General features: G+C 60.5%; 5 protein-coding genes across 5 annotated transcripts; 3 read left to right on the forward strand and 2 right to left on the reverse strand.

Annotated features, from left to right (window-relative positions):
• Nucleotides 1-1,874: 1,874 nt before the first annotated feature.
• Nucleotides 1,875-4,327, reverse strand: MNEG_1449 (hypothetical protein; the record flags this gene model as incomplete). Its single annotated transcript, XM_014050067.1, has 5 exons — nucleotides 1,875-2,327; nucleotides 2,569-3,418; nucleotides 3,657-3,721; nucleotides 3,941-4,088; nucleotides 4,248-4,327. 5 exons carry the CDS (start codon nucleotides 4,325-4,327, stop codon nucleotides 1,875-1,877), a joined length of 1,596 nt encoding a protein of 531 aa, XP_013905521.1.
• Nucleotides 4,328-5,977: 1,650 nt separating this feature from the next.
• On the forward strand, nucleotides 5,978-8,719 carry MNEG_1450 (glycogen operon protein GlgX; the record flags this gene model as incomplete). The annotated part of the gene is made up of 6 exons (XM_014050068.1): nucleotides 5,978-6,070; nucleotides 6,194-6,383; nucleotides 6,582-6,839; nucleotides 7,138-7,472; nucleotides 7,722-8,166; nucleotides 8,346-8,719. 6 exons carry the CDS (start codon nucleotides 5,978-5,980, stop codon nucleotides 8,717-8,719), a joined length of 1,695 nt encoding a protein of 564 aa, XP_013905522.1.
• Nucleotides 8,720-9,885: 1,166 nt separating this feature from the next.
• Nucleotides 9,886-10,902, reverse strand: MNEG_1451 (hypothetical protein; the record flags this gene model as incomplete). Its single annotated transcript, XM_014050069.1, has 4 exons — nucleotides 9,886-10,199; nucleotides 10,335-10,426; nucleotides 10,669-10,712; nucleotides 10,852-10,902. The coding sequence occupies 4 exons, from the start codon at nucleotides 10,900-10,902 to the stop codon at nucleotides 9,886-9,888; spliced, it is 501 nt and encodes a 166-aa protein (XP_013905523.1).
• Nucleotides 10,903-11,644: 742 nt separating this feature from the next.
• Nucleotides 11,645-13,822, forward strand: MNEG_1452 (hypothetical protein; the record flags this gene model as incomplete). The annotated part of the gene is made up of 6 exons (XM_014050070.1): nucleotides 11,645-11,725; nucleotides 11,804-11,867; nucleotides 12,014-12,102; nucleotides 12,528-12,550; nucleotides 12,631-12,947; nucleotides 13,347-13,822. 6 exons carry the CDS (start codon nucleotides 11,645-11,647, stop codon nucleotides 13,820-13,822), a joined length of 1,050 nt encoding a protein of 349 aa, XP_013905524.1.
• A 623-nt stretch (nucleotides 13,823-14,445) lies between these two features.
• Nucleotides 14,446-17,065, forward strand: MNEG_1453 (26S proteasome regulatory subunit T4; the record flags this gene model as incomplete). Its single annotated transcript, XM_014050071.1, has 7 exons — nucleotides 14,446-14,665; nucleotides 14,999-15,135; nucleotides 15,460-15,708; nucleotides 15,861-16,085; nucleotides 16,281-16,457; nucleotides 16,703-16,822; nucleotides 16,994-17,065. The coding sequence occupies 7 exons, from the start codon at nucleotides 14,446-14,448 to the stop codon at nucleotides 17,063-17,065; spliced, it is 1,200 nt and encodes a 399-aa protein (XP_013905525.1).
• Between the last annotated feature and the right edge of the window lie 2,574 nt (nucleotides 17,066-19,639).

A 19,639-nucleotide genomic window follows, 5' to 3' on the forward strand; every position in this document is an offset into this window, starting at 1 on the left:
CTGCTGCTGCTGCTGTTGCTGGTTGTATTTGGCGCCGGGCATGTGCACGGCAGGCCCTTGCACGAGGGGCGGCGACGGCCCACCTCCGTTTCGTGGTGGCGGGGGTGGAGGCGCCCCAGGTCCGCCAGGCCCCTGGACTTTGCTCTGCATCCCCGGCATGGGGATGCCTGGCCCCATAGGGCCCTTAGCTCCGCCCAGCGGCGGCCCCATCCCCGGCGGGCCCATTTGCGGCGGCACCATGCCAGGCGGCAGCCCTGCCATCGCCCCCATCATGGCGGCCGGCATCATCATTGGCGGCTGGACGTGAGCAGCGCCGACCATGTGCGGCGGCACCAGCCCCGGCGGCGCCGCGGGCATTCCTGCGGGCGCTGGCACTATGCCCGGCGGGAGCACTGGGATAGCTGCGGGCCCATGAGGCTGCGGCGGCAGAGGGCCACCTGGCTTAGGGCCCTGCACCATCAGACCCCGCGGCTGCTGCTGCTGCTGCTGCGATTGGTGCTGGTGGTGCTGCTGCGAGGGGGGTTGCGGGCCGTGCTGCTTGTGTGCTAGGGCCATCGGCGGCGTTGCCACGGCGCCTATGGGCTCGTCCATGCCGATCGTGCCAAAGCTCATAGTCGGCACAGCCGCCTCGCCGCCCTCTGTCTGCCCAATCGCCATGTCTGCAGTAAAGGCGGGGGGCATAACACAGGCACGACTGTAGTGGGTCACCGCTGCGGTCACACTGGCTTCGGCGAAGCGGCAGTGCGTGTGCGTTATGCGCGCCTGACAGGCTCGATCCGCAGCGCACGTAGTCCTGAAAAACCGCTGATGTGCTCCCAGTACCGAGCTCAAAGCCCGCACCTGATGGCACGCCTTGCCCGTCAGATTTCTTCGCCACGTCCGACCAAGACGTACTTGGGGGCCCACCTGCGGGTGTAATAAGAGCTCTTCACCCCACAAGCCGGCAGGCACGCCTTCCCGTGCATTTGTGAAGCAGCCAAGCAAGGACGCGTGCACAAGCAAGCACACATCACTCACCCATACCCTCGTGGAAGCCTCGACCACCCCTGCCTCCAGATGCATTCCTGCACGTCGCGATCAAACCATTAAAGGCAGATCGAGATGAACGCCGGGGCGCGGCACAATAAGATCTGGCAAACGAGGCTTGGCGGCAGGCTCACCTGCCCCCTCGCCGCCCAGCCCCACGGCCTCCACCCGGTGGTCCATAAACCTCCGGAGGACCCTGCGGCGGGGCAGAGCTGGACATAAGCCCCTGCTCGGCTCTGCCCGGCCTCTGCTCACGAAATCGATAAGATGCGTTCCTGTGGTCCCAAGTATGGATGTCTCACTATTTTGTTGAGATGGGTGACTGCACCACACGGCGGAACGTGCGACAACTGCTGCTGTTTGGGAGGAACGCCAACGGTCGGGCAAGTCGGCTGACCAGCCGTGGTCACCACTGCTGCATGATGCACGTCCCCAGATTTCGCCACCCCTTCCCATGCCTAGTTGTTGAGGCGTCGGACTTGCAGGTGGCTGATTGAAAAGGCTTATAGGGAAGGTCACACCACCCGTTCACCTGGCACTAAACAGCAACTTGACTCTGCCGGCCAGCAGTTGTATTTGCAATGCAAGGTCCAGTCTGTTGCCCAAGAAGCGTTAATAGGAGATGCAAGGCGACACGCAGGCACGACTGCACTCATGCCTGCTTGCCACAGGAAGAGGAGCAGCATTGACACAAGGTACATCACACGCCTCTCACATGATCGCGACCCTGCCGGTTTGCCAGTGCCAGGACTGGCCTTCAGCTGGGCGACGCAGCATACGCCATCAAACCCAGATGATTCCTCGCAAAACTGTCGCGTCCGCCTTGTCCAGGAGCATTGACTGGTGCCTCAGTAGGCAGAAGCGGCGCCAACATGGGCGGCGGGCGCGGCTGCAACGCTGACTGGCGCCACTGAGAGCTCCTTGGTGATCTGCTGCAGCTTGAGTATGTGGCGGCTAAGCACCTCTGCCTCCACCAGCTGGCGCGCCCCCACGGCCTCGTTGACAATGATGAGCTCGGCGCCCGAGGCAGGGTCAACGTCGATGTAGAAATCGATGTCGGCGACGCTCACAAACGAGCCGCCCAGCATGTCAGCACCCGCAGCAGGCTCCCAGGCCATCACATAGTTCTTGTTCTTGAGCGCCATGAGCGCCTGCCGCAGCGCGCCGTCGTCCATGTCCAGCAGGCTGGCCAGCTTGGGCACGCTGATTGATGAGTACAGCAGCAGGTACTGCTTCAGCAGCGGCAAGCCGGAGCATGCGCGCACCTCCTTCAGGAACGCACCCAGCTGCTGGCGGAAAGCCTGCGCGCACGCGTGCGTGTGTGCGAATGTGTGTGCGCGCACGCGTGCCGCAAAAAGAAATTGGAATTGCTGGCAGGTGACATTGACCACTACAGCATGGAAGGCGGGCAGAGCAGCCAGAAAACGAGCCCCCAAAATTGTGAAGCAGGCAGCCACCCGCCTCCCACACACAATTGCCCCTATCTTGCAGAGCTGCACCCTTGTCTGGCCCCAATCAAGCCGGGATCACTCTTGCGCCCACCTCTTGAACGTTGGTGGCCTGCGGGTTGTCATATGATGGCGGCGCTGGCGACACAAATTTGGGGCAGCCGTACGAGAACAGCTCCTCAAAAGGCGCCTCGTCCCCGCGCGCCATGCGCTGCAGCTTGTCGGCGTACTTCTCACGCAGCTGCACCAGTACGCCCTCGTCCAGGCCCTTCTGCACTGCGGGGCACAGCGCCACCGTGCAGGCCAGTAGGGCGTACATCTGCTCGTTCTTCTTGAGCATCTGCTCGTAAGCAGAGTTGCGGGTGTGAAAGGCTTTGACACGCGCCACGTACGCCAGGATGGCGTTGAGTGAGCGGGCTGCGTCGCTGTAGCGCCTCAGCATAAGGTAGGCGAAGGATGCGTAGTAGAAGAGGCTGATGTGCGCCGGCGGCAGCTGCGCGGTCAAGAGACTGCGGCGCTCAAAGAGGTTGAGTGGGTAGAGCGCCGACAGGCCGGTGGCGTAGTCGCCGATAAGCGAGTGAACGCGCAGCTGGCCCAGCAGGCTGAAATAGCCCAGCAGCGGCAGGACATTGGACGAGCCCGGGGGGTAACCGCCGGTGGCCAGCAGGGCCGCGCCACCGTCCGCCTCGATAGCCGCGACGGCACCGCTCTTGTCGACCAGGGCCTGCAGCACGTTGAGCACGTCCAGAGGCGCCCAGACCTTGTCGCACTGCCGCAGCAGCTCGATCTCCTCCGCACTCTTGTGCGCCAGCTTGCTGCGGTACTGGCAGAACGACTGGAACTGGTACAGGAACTCGTCCACCATGTCCCACAGCCACTGCACGGGCAGCTGCATGTTCACGTTACCATGCAAGATCACGCCGAACAGCTCGCAGTAGTTGTCCCTGTCCAATGACAATGGGTGATGGGTGCCGTATGGGCATGGCATGGTGGCGAGGGGGCAGCTGCGTTGCATCAGCTGAACGAGCGCCCTGCCCCTGAATCCACGCCGACGCAAAATGGCTGCAATCACACTGCCCAATCGCTTGGTACTTAAGGCTGGCTGATGCTTCCTGCCACAGCCGCTCATGCCACATCGGCACCCGGTGCCAGGACAGCTCGTCAAGCGTGTTTCATGCGCACCAGCTCTCGCATCGCGCACGCAGCCCGGGCTGGGTCTTGGCAAACAAGTGGCGAAAGTAGAGCTCCTGCGGACCACCATGGAGCGGATTGACTGAGACAGCTGCTCCAACCCAGGCTGAAGCAGTCCGCAGCTGGGACAGGTCCACTCGCGCTGCCGCGGCAAGTTCCATCGTCGCCTGCTTTCTTCTGGTGTATTCTGTTGGCTGGTCGCGAAGCGTTTTTTTCCCATCACTATTTCATCGTCTGCAGACTCGCCCGCGCCGCCTGGCAAGCCAGCAGCTTACCTTGTAAAGCAGGCAGAACACGTGGTCCTGGTCCACCAGGTCAGACACCAGGTCCACTTGCGGCCACGGCCCGCTCTTGAAGTAGCGCTCTGACAGCTTGGGGAACGAGATCTCATACATCGACTGGATCTCAGGAATGTTGCGCTCCCTGCAGTGCGAAGCATGCAACATTTCTCATGGCGGAAAGGAGACATGAATGCCGGCTTAGGAGCTGCGGCAGCCATTCCAGGCAGCACAGCGCGCGCCTCCCTGCAGCACAACGCCGCCGGCCAAAGTCGATGCAGCAGAGCTGAGATATCGGGCCCACCTGATATGCCGGTACAAGTAGTGTACGAACTGCTTGACTATGTCAGGGACAAAGTCCCCGGCGAATGGTCCGTCCGCCATGTTTGCTGTGTGCGAGCGCCTCCCTGCCGCCTTTCAGCTGGAGAGCTCCCCTACTATCAGAATTTCTGATTGGTCACAAATCAACGGCGTCACAGCTCGCCGATGGCCTGATCTGAGTTCACCAGAGTTTGGCGGCGACACGCAAAGGGGGCAGGGTGTGCAGGAGACAGCTACGATCTGCGGATGACAAGGACTGTCCTCGTGAAAGTCATGGAAGCCGCAAGCATGTGGGAGGTCGATCGATTAAGTCTGAGTCATCTACACTTACCACACTGGGGCGGTGCTGAACTTCGTGAGTGAGTGTGAACGGTGTATGTTACGGTATTTCGGCCGTCACAGCGATCTCTGTCAGTGATCTCCTTCCGGCCCAGCAAGATCGTGGGCACACACACCTCGTGACAGTTGCCGGGCAAGATGCAGACTCAGGGGACTAGCGTTTCGCGCTCCTGTGGTACTCTGGGAGGGAGTGCCATTTCCTCCCGCAGCACCCTGGCCTCCAAGAGTGCCCGGCAGTCTGCCGCGAGGTGCTGCGCTTCGGGCACCGCGTCCCTGCGGCAGAGGCCCCTGCCAGAATTTCTGTCAGTGGCGCAGCTGCACTCTGGCAGGGCCCGCTGGTCTCGCGCCAGCCGTGGCATGGGCGTGCGCATGCTTGCGATAGCGTCCTCAGCTGCGGTGCCAGTGCTGCCACCGTCTGTTGCCGCGAGCGCTGATAAGTACCGCTTCACCCTCAGCAATGGCGCCATGGTACGTTGTGCTTTGGCTTCCAAGGGGTTGCACAAGCGTGCTGCGTGCTGCGCTGGTCCTGCATCTGGCACGCGGCCTTGTGGCAACACTATGACGCGGATTGCAGAGGCGGAAATAGCTGCGCTGCTGGTACTGACGCCTCCAGGTGTACGCTGCAGTGGAGCCTCGCGAGCAGGAGCTGATTGTCACTGTCAGTGTGCCTGCAGAGGGCTTGCAAGAGGGCACCGAGCCACAGCTGCAGTGGTGCGTGCCGGGTGGGGTCATGCTGCACCTCTTCTGGACACGCGTCGCTGGAATGGCAAGCCCCTGTGGGTGTACGCAGACACAACCTACTGGATTAATGAGCTGCTTGGCTTGACCCCTTGTTTGCCTCGAGGCCCTCCCTTTCTGCCTCCTCCATCATTCACCGTTCTCTACCCACCAGGGGCATGTATCGCACACTCGATGCGGTATGGCAGTTCCCCTCTGAACTGGTGCCAAAGGGAAGCCAGCGCCACGAGGGCAGCGGGTCCATGCGCAGTCCCCTCGGCTACGACAAGCGCCGTGATGTGTGGGAGCTTCAGCTGAAGGTTCGCCGGCGCATGACACCGGTGCAGCTGGCTTTTGCCCTGCACCTGCCAGGTGTGCCAGCGTGTGAATGTTTTGAGGGTCAGGGCGTGAGGGTGTGTACACAGCAGAACGAGTAGGCATGACAGGGCAAGGGGCACGTATCACAGCAGCCTGAAGCATCTTGGTGGGCTGCAGCCTGTCGGACTCCCAAGCCTTTGAAGCACCGCTGCATGTGCTCGCACAGCCCCCCACGCAATCGTGCTGGCGTTGCCGCTGCCCACGCCGTTGCAACGCTGTACAAACACAGGAATAACGCTGACCCCCTTGCGTGGTGGATACTGTGTCGTCCCTGTGGGAATGGGGACCGGCAACCCAGAGCCGCTGGGGCCGTCCCTGGTGGCCGTTACTTCGGGCGCCGGTCCAGAGGCCACATGCACCCTCAACTTTGCGGTGAGCAGCACGCCTGCCCTTCTCAGGTACTCTGCTGGCCACCCATACATGCTGTGTTGTGACTTTGCCCGTGCACAACACTGCAAACTCCTGCTCGACCTCAACCTGCCCTTGCCCCCCAAGGTCTTCTCTCGCCATGCGTCGTCCATGTCCCTGGCCATCCTGCGGCGCGACGGGGCTGGCTACCTGGAGGTGGCGCTGGACCCTGCCACGCACCGCACAGGGGATGTGTGGCACGTGGAGCTGCAGGGCCTGCGCAACGTGGGCGGACTCTGCTACGGCTGGAGGGCGTCGGGAGACAAGACCTGGGCCGGTGGGCGATCAGTGCACGGTGCTTGCGGAATTGGCGTGGTTGGGCGGGGATGAGCTGTCGACGCTGGTGGCATGCATGTAGGCATGCATGTATTAGCTGGGTTCAATGTACTAGCTGGCTCCCCGCTGATTCAAGCCAGCCAACACTCATCCCGCTAGCCGCTCCCCTCATTTCAAACCCCACCACCGTCCACCGTAGATGGCGGCAGCTTCCACCCGGCCTACATCATGCTGGACCCCTACTGCCCGCGCGCCCTGCCTGTCACGCTGCCCCAGGCAGCCTACGATGCAGCTCCCCTGCTGCCTCCCCAGGGCCGTTTGCCTGGCCCCGTGCTGCTTGGCAGCCTTTCACACCTAACAGAGGCTTTTGACTGGGGCATGAGCCCGGCCCCAGGCCCGCGTCGCTCTCTTGAGGAGAGTGTGCTGCTGGAGCTGGACGTTGCAGATTTTACTGCCGGTGGGCTGGGGGTGTCGCAAGTAGGGCTAGAGGATCGGGTTTATTTTTAGGTGCTTCCTGTGGTAACTGTTTGGGCGCAAGAGAGGATCGCAGTGTGGTGGGTTGGCTAGCCATGCTGAGCTTGTGCTTGGTAGTGACGGGGGGCGGGGGGGACATGCGCCGTCTGATGAGGAATGGACAAGCCACTGCAGGCATCGTGCCTGCCAGGGGCCCACAAGGTGAGCACCTCTGGGGTTGCGCGACCCAAGGCAGGCCCCTTTGTGTGCAAATGTGACCCCCTGCCTCCATCATCTCGCAGGCCCCAGTGCTGAGCGCCTCGTACCCCTGGACCACCGCGGCACTTACCTGGGCGTCATAGACCGCCTCCCAGACATTGTTGCCAGCGGTGCGACCGCCGTTGTGCTGTCCAACGTGTTCCTCTCGTCCCTCACCGCTGCGCCGCCGCACGACCCGGATGAGGAGGAGGGGGCCAGCGTGGCTTGGCCCAGCACTGGTGGGCAGCTGCGGCGGCCCCTGAGCTTCATGGCGCCAGAGGTGGCCCTCGTGGCAGGCCCCGACCCCGCCGCTGCTGCGTCTCAGCTCAAAGCTGTGGTGGCGGCCCTGCACGGTGCAGGGCTCGAGGTCCTCCTGGAGGTGAGGGGCCACACAAGGAAAAGAGGTGGTGCGCACGCGGAGTCGCGTGTGTGAACCTGGTGCGCCCTTGCTTTGGCTTGGTACGAAAAGCACACAAAGCTTATCAGTTGCGTGCGTCTCCAACGCTATCAGCATGCCTGACGAACCTTGCAGATTTTCTCCTCACCCCACCTTTACCGATCAGGCCTCTCTGTCTTGACAATGCAACACCCTTCCTTACGCCCTCCCACACACACCGCATAAAACAAGGCGGAGTTCTGCCTGACAGCCGAGGTGGCGGGGGGTGCCGGGGGACGCCTGCAGAGCATGGCGGGGCTGGACGGCGACATGTACGTGCGTGGCGGCGGTGGCCCTGGCGCACGCGGCGTCCTCAACACGGGTCAGCCCGTGGTGCGCCAGCTGGTGCGGTCCGCGCTGCGGCACTGGGTGTCAGAGTTCCGGGTGGACGGCTTTGTGCTGGTCAACGCTGAGAACCTGGCGCAGGACCCCCTGGGGGCCGTCAGGGACAGCCCGCCGCTGCTGGAGGAGCTGGCAGCAGACCCAGTGCTGCGCGACGCCAAAATCATCGCATCGGGCAACGACGGGGGGCTGCTGCCGCGAGGCGGCGAGCGCGGCGTGCCGCACTATGGCGTGTTGGCAGAGTGGAACGGCCGCTTTGCACGCGACATCATCGCGCTGCTTCGTGACAATGCAGGTAGGCGGGGTGCCACAGGCTGGCGTGCAGTTCTAGAGCTACGCGGTGAGCGCCAATTGGGCTTTCACACCTGTCTGTCGTGCGCCCTCATGCAGGGTGGGTGTCACCTCCCTCTGCCAACCCCCACCGAGCCGTTGTGCCTTGACCCTGATCATCCCACCTCTGTTCCTGACTGCCAGGTGGTCGCCTGAGCGCCCTGGCTACACGTCTGATGGGCAGCCCCGACCTGACCGCCGCACGCTGGGATGCCGGACTGCCGGGCGGCCTGGCGGCGGGGCGGCGCCCGGGGTACAGCGTTAATGCGCTGTCAGCGCCGGGCGGCCCCGCGCTGCTGTCTCTGGCGGGCGGCGACGAGGACCTGGAGCGCGGCGAAGTGGTAGCGCGGTCGCTGCTGGTGGCAGCAGCAGTCGCACAGGGCACGCCAGCCCTGAGCGGCTCCGTGCTGGCGCGCGCAGGGCTGCGGCGCTTTGCAGCAGCAGCTCTGCAGCTCAGGCGCAAGTATCGCCACCTGCTGGCGCCGCCCCTGCTGGACTCGCCCCGGGACATCACGTGAGCCCCGCGGCTGAGCAGGCTGATATCGGAATGTGTCACACGCTTGAGAATGTCGCTGGGTGTCGCGAGTGTGCTTTGAGGGCGTGCGTGCCAAGCCATGACAACACGGAACGCTGAAGACCCCCTCACCGTGTCGCACATGGTACGCAGCTGGCACGACGTATCTGCCTCGTGTGAGCCGGACTGGAGCGGCGAGGCCGCGGCTGCGCAGGTGTTTGCATCCAACTACATTGGGTTCAGCGCTCGGGGCCTTGCGCCAGAGGTAGCAGCAGCGATTGCTGCTGCGGCCGCTAAGGCAACGCCATCGGCAACCAGTGCTGCAGCCAGCCCTGCCTCCTCAACGGTGACACGTGGCACGGTCGCTGCGGCCGCGGCCACGGCGTCCCACAGCCAGCAGCAGGCAGTTTATGTCGGCTTCAACCCGAACCCTGAGGCCGTCACTGTGACCCTGCCAACCCCTCCCTCTGGGCTCCAGTGGCGCCGCGTCATAGACACCAGCAGGTGAGGCTGTCGGCTCAGGAGCTCGCACGCGCATACATCTGCCCCAGGCGACGTTAATCTCAAAGCTTTCTGCCCTGTCCTGCCATGAGTGTGCTTGCTGAAGGGTTGAGATTAACGCAATCGACCTCCCCCCTCTGCAGACTGCCCCCTGACGATGTTGTGCCTGAGGGGGGGGAACTGCTGGACACAGAGTACATCCTGGCACCAGGGGCCGCTCTCATGCTGGACGCAGTAATCCGGCCAACGCAGCCCTTGACCAGCGGCCCAGGCGGGGTGTCTGCCGCACTTCGTGCAAGTCAAGTGTATGAGCGCCTAGGGCAGCCTTGAGTCTTTTGCAGGTCTCACAGCTGCAGTGATCTGGGTGCTGCGGCATGGGCACGTTTTTAAGCTGGGCTTCCTTATCCAACACACTCTTACATTGGGACGATGCGCAGTTGGCGCGCGCTTGTGTATTGATCTTGCCACATCCCATTTGATAACACAGATGGCAGGAGGGACTTGTCTGGTCAACATCACTACTGGCCACACATACCTGGATAAATGCAATTACATGCAATCGGGCATGTTTACCTGAGTAATCAACGATGCGCTGCATGCTGCTATGCAGCGCAAGGGCTGCTGCCTTTGGCCACAAGTCACGCCAGCGCCCTTGGCCCACACCCTGCTTCACGGCTTGATCAGCACAGTAGCAAGCGGCACGCTCAGACCCAGCAGCAGCCGCAGCACCAGTGGGGCGGTGAGCCAGTTATTGACGACGTCTTGCTGGTGGAGCAGCCGGCCCGTATCAGGGTCAACCGTGAGCGTCGTCGTCACATGGATGGAAAGCACGTCCCCAAACACCCAGCGCACCAGCACCAGCAGGGTGGGCAGGTGCCAGCGCTGCTGGCTCACCATCTCCAAACGCAGCATCCCCCTGTCCTGGAGGTGTGAAACGTTGGCAGCCACCGGCTGCTGAGGAGGCGTGAAGAGCACCTTGATGCCTGCGGAAATAAACGAGTGCTTGATCAATACAAGGCATAGTTCATCACAGTCCACCACCGACAGGCGCCCGGGAACTTGCAGCAGCACCAGCTGCCCTCTCTCAAGTCCCTGGACCTCCATGACTAGCTGCCCACCGTTGATCTGGATCTCGGTGTGCTTCATAGGCGCCATTAGAAAGCGCCACACCGCCACCGCGTTGTCTGTGCCGCCCACAGTGGTGATGAAGCTGCATCGCTCAACAGCAGTGCACGGGTGGTCAGGCGTGTGAGAATGGGCTTGAAGCGTTATAGTTTATGCTGGCACCCACCAGAGCGCAACAGTGGTGCAGTTTTGTCAGGCCTGTGGTGAGGTACTTCAGGTGGGCAGATTGTTGAGTTGGCTTGAGCAACACAAACGACCCGAGGCGTTCACACCAGCAGGGATGCAACCGAGACCCAAACATCTATCTCACCCGAGCCATCTGCTCACTTGTTGCTGAAGACCAACGCGCGTTTATCGGCCACATGGTCCACCTGTGCAAGGGCAAAGACGTGGCTGAAGGTAATTGAGCAAATCTCGCACAGCAGGCAGCACAACCTGTATGCAGAGAGAACTCAAACATGAAATCATGTCGTCGCTTATCCCAAATCCAGTGGGCCCCCCTCAACAAACCTTCTCCAGGAGCTCATCGTACATGGTGTCACTGAATCGGCTGATGTACATTTCGAGGTACGGCCGCCAGGGGCTGAGGTCACCCAGGTAGAGTGTGATGCAAATCAGTTGCACGCTGCAACTGCTCAGTTGCTCGGTTTCTGGGTGTGCGCGCCGACGTGTACACAGCGCCAACGCACCCTCACTGCTCGCAGTTACTGAGCAGGCCACCTCCAGGAAAATTGTGCATGTATCTGACCTCACCCTAGTTTTGCCTCTTTGGTCGAGTCGATTACCTTTTCCTGGCGTCATCGCGAAGGGCAGCGCAGCATGCCGAGGTTATGATGGTGGCTCAAGGCATGTGGCAGATACCGCTATCAAGGGGGCAGGGGGGCTGCTGCTGACTGCCATGCATGAGGCGATGCATATTTGCCATCTGCGCAGTCTAGGCTTGGTGGCCTGTGTGCTCACAAAGTCGCCCGAGGGCCTCTTGGTCCCTGTCAAAGCTGCACGTTTGATGGCGTCGGCAGCCTCCTGCATCGTTGCCAGTACTCGCACGATAAAGCAACGGTACTGGGAGACAATCTTTTCGATATTTAGGGCACAAAGGAGAGTGTCGTTGCTCAGTGTAGAATGCAAAACTTGTGCGAGGGGTGACGTACCGGTTCGATAATTGAGCCCATGCAATGGTATGGCGAAAGTCGCTAAAAGGCAGTATTTTAGCGTGATGTAACATATCCCAAGCTGACAAGAAGCACACATTACCACTGATTTCTGCGTGACGGCAGCACTCTGGCGGCAGGACTCTGACAGTATGGCTGCGGAGGAGAGCCAGGTGCTCGTGCGCTTCTTTACTAAGCTACCACAGGAGCTGCAAGTTCCCGACACCGAAGTGGTGGGTACTTCCTTGGGCTTGATCCGTCGAGCTTGCTGGTGTTGCATCGCGGCCTGCTAAGTCGATTTCCTCCTGCAGGCCGTGCCTTCCTCGTTGAAGCGCTATGGATTGTCGCAAGTCATTAACCACCTGCTGGCGCTGGGTGAGCGAGTGTGTGCAGAGTTTGCCTGCACCATCACGGAGGCAGCACACCGCTGCAGGTCATGTGTGCTCTGCTTCACCATTGCACATGCAGAGCTATGTCTGCGATGCCCACAGTTCCTTAAGCCCTGCCGCATGCCCTCCTAGATCCGCCACGGCCGTTTGACTTTCTCATCGACGGGGAGCTGCTTCGCAAGTCCCTAGCCCAGCACCTGCTGGATCACGGCCTGTCGCCGGTGCGTGGAGACCCGTGAACAGCCGCCTTTCCTGCTGAGCACATGTCCACAGCTGTGTCTTGTGCATGGGCTTGCTCGAGGACAGCGCACCGTGACCCTTGCGCTGCTTTCCCCTCAGTGGTGGTACAACCCGGCTCACTGGGAAGCTCTGCAGCCTGCTAACACTGTGTGTTGGCGTGTCGCTGTGTATGCCGCCTTGATCTCAACATTGCTTGCGAAACCTTGCCGGCTGCAGGAGTCACAACTCCGGATAGAGTATGTCCCGGCAGTCGTGCCCCCTGAGGCAAAGCAGGCACTGCCTCACGATGACTGGTGCGCGACGTGCGATCCGTCTTGCGGCTGCCACCTGTTTGCAGAGTTTGCAGTCCGCGCCTGTCTCAGCTCCAGAGCACAGATCACCTAATCACGTATACCTCATCAAACAGACCGGTGTCTATGGTTTCGCAGGGTGAGCGCAGCAGCGGGCTGCTCAACGAGCAACCGCCTGGCGACGGGCTCATATGACGGGTGCGTGCGTGTCTGGGACAGGCAGGGCAGCTGCCTCGCCAGCTTCGCTGCGCACCCTGGCGGCGTCACAGCGGCGGCCTGGCTACCGGCGGCGCAGGGCTCCTTGATGCTGACAGCCGGCAAGGACGCGGCCGTGCACCTTTGGCAGCTGCCGGCGGCTGCCGGGGCCACGGGAGCGGACTCCAAAATCAAGGCAGGATTCGCGGCAGTGGACGGCCCCACGCTAGTGTCGTCCTGCCTGGGCCACAGCGACACGGTGGCAGCGCTGGCCACAAACCATGCCGGGGACCTCGCAGCAACGGGCGGGTGGGACGGCAAGCTGCTGCTGTGGCAGACAGGTGGGCGTTGATCCTCACTTGCCGTCACGAGTGCATTGTATCTAGGGGGTGTGATTGCATATCGCCAGCCTCCATATTGAACATGGCCTCCTGTTGCTGCACAGCTGTTGCTGCACAGCTGGGCATCAGTATCTTTGGCTCGCATATCTTGGCTTTGGATAGCTGCTGATCTTGCAAACCTCTGTGGTCACTGGTATGCAGGCAAGAGCGCTGTCGAGGCGGCGGATACTGCGGAGGGTGCAGATGCAGGCCGTCAAGCTGCACAGCACAGCAAGAAGAAGAGGCGCGTAGGGCAGAAGGACATAGCGGACGTGCCTGCAGCAGCACACCAGCAAGAGGCCGTGGGCAGCTTGGAGGGGCACGTTCACTGTGTTGCGGCCCTCTGCTTCACCGGCGGAGGTGGCCTTTTGGCCAGCGGGGGCTGGGACCACAGTGTGCGACTGTGGGACGTGGTCAGCGGGCGTGCAGTGGCGACATACAACGGCAGCAAGGCGGTCTACGCTGTCGCAGCAGCGCCTGTGGGCAGCAGCGGCGTGCTGGTCTTTGGCGGCGCGGACACCTGCATCAGGGTTTGGGATTCTCGCGCGCGCGGTGAGGCGCTGTCGGTCAAGGGCTATGCTGCAGGGGACTCGTGGCTTGCCGGGCTAGCTTGGCGGCCGGAGGGCGGCGGCGGCACTGGCAGCGAGCACCACGTGGCAGGTGTCTCCCATGACGGCAGCATGCGTATGTGGGACCTTCGCACATCGGTGCCCCTGGGAACGGTCAAGCAGCACGCCAACAAGGCGCTCGCTGTCACCTGGTGGGGGCCGCACACCATCGCCAGCGGTGGGGCTGACTGCAAATTGCAGCTTTATGAGCTCCTTGCCGAGCCCTGACGCTGGCGCTGGGCCGTTTCAAATGGACGAGCTTGTGCAGCGCATATACAGGGTTGTAAATCCACCACAAAATTTTGCCCTTGGTGGGCTGGGCGTTCAGAATCACAATGATTTCGACAGGAGTCAAAAGCGGCTTTTTTAAGATGCAAATTTGGGCTGCGCTCAGCCTAGAAAAGGGGCTGGGAGCTACCATGCACAAGGCGGCGGAAGCCCACAATGCTGATGATCCTTCACGTGCATCACATAACTTTTCTGGGCGTTGTCGTACGGTGACTGGGCAGCACACGCAGTGCCTGGTCATATCGCGAAGGCTGCCAGCTTTTGCTCTAAGATCCTTAGCTAGCTACTGATCCTGATTGTTGCTGGCCGAAACGGACCTTCCACACGCAGTCCACGTGGTGGTGGTGCAAACAGCTGCGCAGGAGCAGCAGCTGCCTAGCGAGCCCGCCGCTGAAAAGATTTCGGTCGAGCACGACCCAACATCCGATCGAATGCTATCACACCTTTTGGTGCATGCTTGGTATCGCTGACCTCTTATCTCTGGCTCTTGCGTGGGGCAACGTGAAGCTTTGATCTGGCAATATCGGTGCGATCGGTTGGGGACTAGGAAGCGCTGCAAAGCCATGAGCGCACCATCTGAAGCAGAGAGACGTGAGCAGGTGCTGTCAGATTACAGGAAAAAGCTCCTGAAGCACAAAGAAGTCGACACAAAAGTTCGATCGCTGCGTGAGACCGTCAAGGAGCTAAAGAAGGAGTACGACAAGACTGAGGACGATCTGAAGGCGCTGCAGAGCGTGGGGCAGATCATCGGCGAGGTGCTGCGGCAGCTGGACGAGGAGCGATGTGAGTGCGTGCGGCGCGCCGCAACAGTCGGGCTGCTGTCCTGTGCGCGCACTCTTGTCTGTCTGGCAAGCATGCGAGGCTCATTCAAACGTGGCTGCATGCATGGCTAGAATGTCAAGCGGGCATGCCTGCATGAGCTCAGAGCTGGAGCCGTTTGCGGCAGTTCACATTAGTAACGGCCACGGTCTGGCAGCTAGCGCAGCGATGACACTGCTGCTGTTGACCTTATGGGCAACCTCCCCGTGACGCAGTGAATTGTAATTGTACCTGCGTCATTGCACGAGGCCGCTGAACGCTCAATACCTGCGTTGCCACTCACCAACCTACCCGCAGTCATCGTCAAAGCCAGCAGTGGCCCCCGATATGTCGTCGGCTGCCGGAACAAAGTGGACAAGGCAAAGCTGACTGCGGGCACACGCGTCGCACTGGACATGACCACGCTCACTATCATGCGCATGCTGCCGCGCGAGGTGAGCAGTCAGACAAACGAGGCACAGGGTGGTAGAGGATGGTTGGCGCATGGTGCCGGGATGCATCAAAATTCGGTTTCATAATGACCCACAGCATCTTGCATTTAGAGCGCAAGTTTTACTTGTGATTCACATTGAAGTGTGGCTGTGCCGGCTTCTATATAGCTACCTGTAGCACACATCGTTGTGGGCTGCGTGACTACCCCCATCGACTTGGTGTTGTCGCGGCCCCTCAAGCTGCTGCAGTGGCAGGGTTAGAAACGCCTGCACCCGCGCATTGTTTCCCTCAGAGGTTGCTCCCCACTACCCCCCCTCCTTCCCCAGGTGGACCCTATGGTGTTCAACATGCTGCAGGAGGACCCCGGCAAGGTGGACTACAGCAGTATTGGAGGGCTGAGCGAGCAGATTCGCGAGCTGCGCGAGAGCATCGAGCTGCCGCTCATGAACCCGGAGCTCTTCATCCGGGTTGGCATCAACCCCCCAAAGGGCGTGCTGCTGTACGGCCCTCCGGGTACCGGCAAGACGTTGCTGGCCAAGGCAATCGCCTGCAACATCGATGCCAACTTCCTCAAGGTAGGGGCCACGGGTGGGCGTTTGATGGAAGGTTGCTTATGGGCCTTGGGGCTTTGATTGAGACCATCCTTTTTGGTAGGGCACGAAGCGGTCCCATTGCGCACAGACCTTCGGTCTCAGTTGAAACCTGTCGCTGGCCCTTACCCCCCAAGGTTGTGTCGAGCGCAATCGTGGACAAGTACATTGGCGAGAGCGCTCGTGTGATCCGCGAGATGTTTGGGTACGCGCGCGACCACCAGCCCTGTGTCATCTTTATGGATGAGATTGACGCCATTGGCGGCCGCCGCTTCAGCGAGGGCACCAGTGCAGACCGCGAAATCCAGCGCACTCTCATGGAGCTGCTGAGCCAGCTGGACGGCTTCGATGTTGTTGGAAAGGTGAGTCACATGGGCGTCGGGGATGATGTGAAAGCTGCAGGTGTGAGCTGGCTGGGGGCTTGGGGGAACATTAATACAGAGGAGTTGATCGACTGCCTGGGCGCGTGCATGCTATACCCTGTTCCAGGCAATTCAGCTCAACTGAATGACTTCTCACTTGTTCACAATGTGCGTCGGCATGTTTTACCCCCCCAGGTCAAGATGATCATGGCCACCAACCGCCCCGACGTCCTGGACCCCGCTTTGATGCGACCGGGACGGCTGGACCGCAAGATTGAGATCCCTCTGCCCAACGAGCAGGCGCGGCTGGAGATCCTCAAAATCCACAGTAGCAAGCTGGCCAAGAAGGTTGGCGAGGAGTTTGACTGGGAGGTGAGCCACAGGGTGTAGGCCCACCTTTGTGGCCGACCGCCACAGCATTCCGGGTATTTTTGGGCCACAAGCTCAGCACGTAAGCTGCGCGGGATGTAGGCCGCCGATGGCATACAAGATTCAAGACAACTGGTCGTCATACGCATGCCAGGAGGCGTGCTACTGCCATGTCCCCCAATATGCTCAACAAGCCATTTTGACCCAATCGCTAGCACTCAATAGGACCATTCCCTATTGACTCGCAGGCAATTGTGAAGCTGGGGGAGGGCTTCAACGGTGCCGACATGCGCAACATCTGCACAGAGGCGGGCCTGTTTGCGATCAGGGCTGAGCGCGACTACGTGGTGCAGGAGGACTTTATGAAGGTACGGTGACAGCACAGCGGAGAGAGGGAGGTGTGTTTGAATGCAGGCGTAGTGTACATTAAGCTAAACAATGCTCTTTGGTATTTGCTGCATTATAAGCCGCCCTTTTTTTGCCGTGGCCCCTGTCTCGACCGCCACAATTTCTCCTCACATTGCTGCTGTACACACCAGGCGGTCCGCAAGCTGGCAGACACCAAGAAGCTGGAGAGCCAACTCAACAGCGAATGGACGGACTCAAAATAGATTGTGTAATGCATTAAATATGAAGGTGACTAGGAACGCAGTGTTGCGGGCAGCGGGTATGTGCGCCGGAGGCTCCCAAGCACCCTGAGGCGCACGAGAATGATTGAGAATGATGTTGAACTTGAAAAGTTATCATGAAGCCCCCACTCAGCACACTGGGTGCCTTCTTCTGCATACAGTACTGCCAATTGAGCTCATGACATTGTCGCTCTGTCATGTGGCGGCGCATCAAGGCGCAGAACGCGCTGCACTGACAGTGACATGCATGTCAGCATATGGAGCATAGACGCTTTTCTTGACAAGCTGTGGCCCTCGACATGATAATCTGTGCTCGAATCAGATCGGCAGAGCACAAGCCTTATCTTGTTGAGCAGGGCAGGGTTGGTAGGTTCATCCCCTTGGGCATGCTGACGTCACAAGTTTGCACATGCATGACAAGGTGTCACTAGTGACACCGCCCAAGTGATACCATTCTGGGTCAAGCAGTGCACACTTTGGTACTAGGGAACCCTCTTTTGTGCTGCGGCACCATCTGGCACCAGCCAGCCTACTCACCATGACGTCATCTCGAAAAGGTGAGGTAACTTGGACAGCTGGCGGCTTGAGCGAGTCCTTCGGGGCATGCGAGGTGTACAGCGTAGATTCTCTCTCTCTCTCTCTCTCTGGACAGCTGGATGCTCAGTGGTTGCTGCAGCACTGGCTGCAGTGTCCAGCCACCTTACACTGCTCCCTTGGTCACTGCAGTCACCCAGATGACATGACCATGGCTCCTGGCGACTGTGAAAACACACCAGTCACAGAACGCATGTTGTCACCAGTTGGGTGCCCACCCATTGGCTGCTGACTGCCTTGCTCTTGCTGCTGACTCGCTTGGCTGCTGGTGGCTGCTGAGTTATGTCGGCTGCAGACGCTCGTCCTGTCACGCCTCGAGCAGAGTCTGGTGTGTGTGTGTGTGTGTGTGTGTGTGTGTGTGTGTGTGTGTGTGTGTATGTATGTGTGTGTGTGACTCGTCCAATGGATGTCAGGGTGGGGGCAGCATGGTGTAGGGCTGCACCAACACCCCCCACTTGTGTTTGTCCCATCATGAGTGGCATGATGGTACGACACTGCCCCCAGCCAACCAGCACTTCCCCCACGCTTGTGTCTGCTTGTGGCAGGGCTGCACGCTGTCTCCAGCCCCGAGAGCCACAGCCGAGGTTTGTGCAGGCTGGTCAGCAGCCTGACCTGGGGTGCCAAGTGCTGCATCCGACAGATTCGCCAAAGGCAGTGCAGCACCCCTACACCCACGCACCCCCACACCCCAAGGAATGCAGCCAAGGTGGAAGCTGCACAGTCACCACACACGTGCTGAGCGCTGCTGCTGATGTCACCATGACTCACCAAAAGAATGAGGCAGGCTGCTGGCACCAGCTGTCAACTCCTGGCTGACTGCTGGATTTGCCCATGGCAGCAGTGCAGCACTGCTGAGCAGCAGCTGTCAACCCCTTGGCTGATGATGATGGCTGCAGGATTTGCCTAAGGCAGTGCAGCACTCGAGCTGCAGCCTTGGCCTCACACCTGCAGGGTGGAAGCTGAAGGGTCATGACCACCAATATTATAACTGCCTCTGACATCACCATGACTCATCAAAAGAGTGAGGGAGGCTGCTGTAGGGGTCAGGGTGCATCATGGGGAGCATGATGTGCCAAGGAAAGCGCCCAAAAGTTGCTGTAACCGTTTCTGAAACCGATTTAGAACGCTTCATTACACCCCAAAACATGCAGGCAGCACTTTAGACCGACTGGATCCGAGCAGTGTGGGGTCAGTTATGAAGGTTTGACCAAACTGATGTATAGCTAGTTGGGCAGGTTAGGGTATGTGGGTTCACCCCCTTGGAGTCATGCTGACGTCACCACTTCACACCCACGTGGTCAGGGGTCACTAGTGACACCGCACGAGTGACACCAAGCTGAGTCAAGGCGTGCACACCTGAGAACTGCTGCACCTGCACTTGTGCTGTGGCACCAGCCGCACCAGCCAGCCCTTGATGAGGTGGATCCAGCCAGCTGCGGAACCCCTTAGTCATGGGTTACTGGTGGTGACATCACCTTAGGATGGGTCATCACTCACCATGACTTCATGCCACAAAGAGTGAGGGGCCCTTGACAGCTGCATGCTCAGTGGTTGCTGCAGCACTGGGCTGGAGTGCACAACACCTTGAGGGCGACCCAAACCACCTCCAGGCGCTGAGCGCGCAGCACACTTCTCGCCACCACCGCGCAGGGAGGATAATCCTTGCAGCGATAGAGGCTGGCGCGATGGGCGGCCGCATTATGTGTGCAGACCTGGGGCTGACCTAGGGATACCAAAAGAGAAACACAAGACCCTGCTCGAGCACCTCAACCTGCACGCTGTAAAGAGCATGACAGCTGTCTGGGGCCGCCGAAAGCAACTGCTGCATGCAACCAATTGCCAGCCGTCGAGGCCGCGTCAAGGGCGCGGCGTCACGTGAACATGCCCTGAGTCTCCACGGTGGGGGGTGTGGCTCACCACACACACCCCTCTCCTTAACCCGACGCGGCGCCGCTTGCAGCA

This window comes from Monoraphidium neglectum (assembly GCF_000611645.1).
Source record: "Monoraphidium neglectum strain SAG 48.87 unplaced genomic scaffold scaffold00145, whole genome shotgun sequence".
Classification (NCBI taxonomy): domain Eukaryota; kingdom Viridiplantae; phylum Chlorophyta; class Chlorophyceae; order Sphaeropleales; family Selenastraceae; genus Monoraphidium; species Monoraphidium neglectum.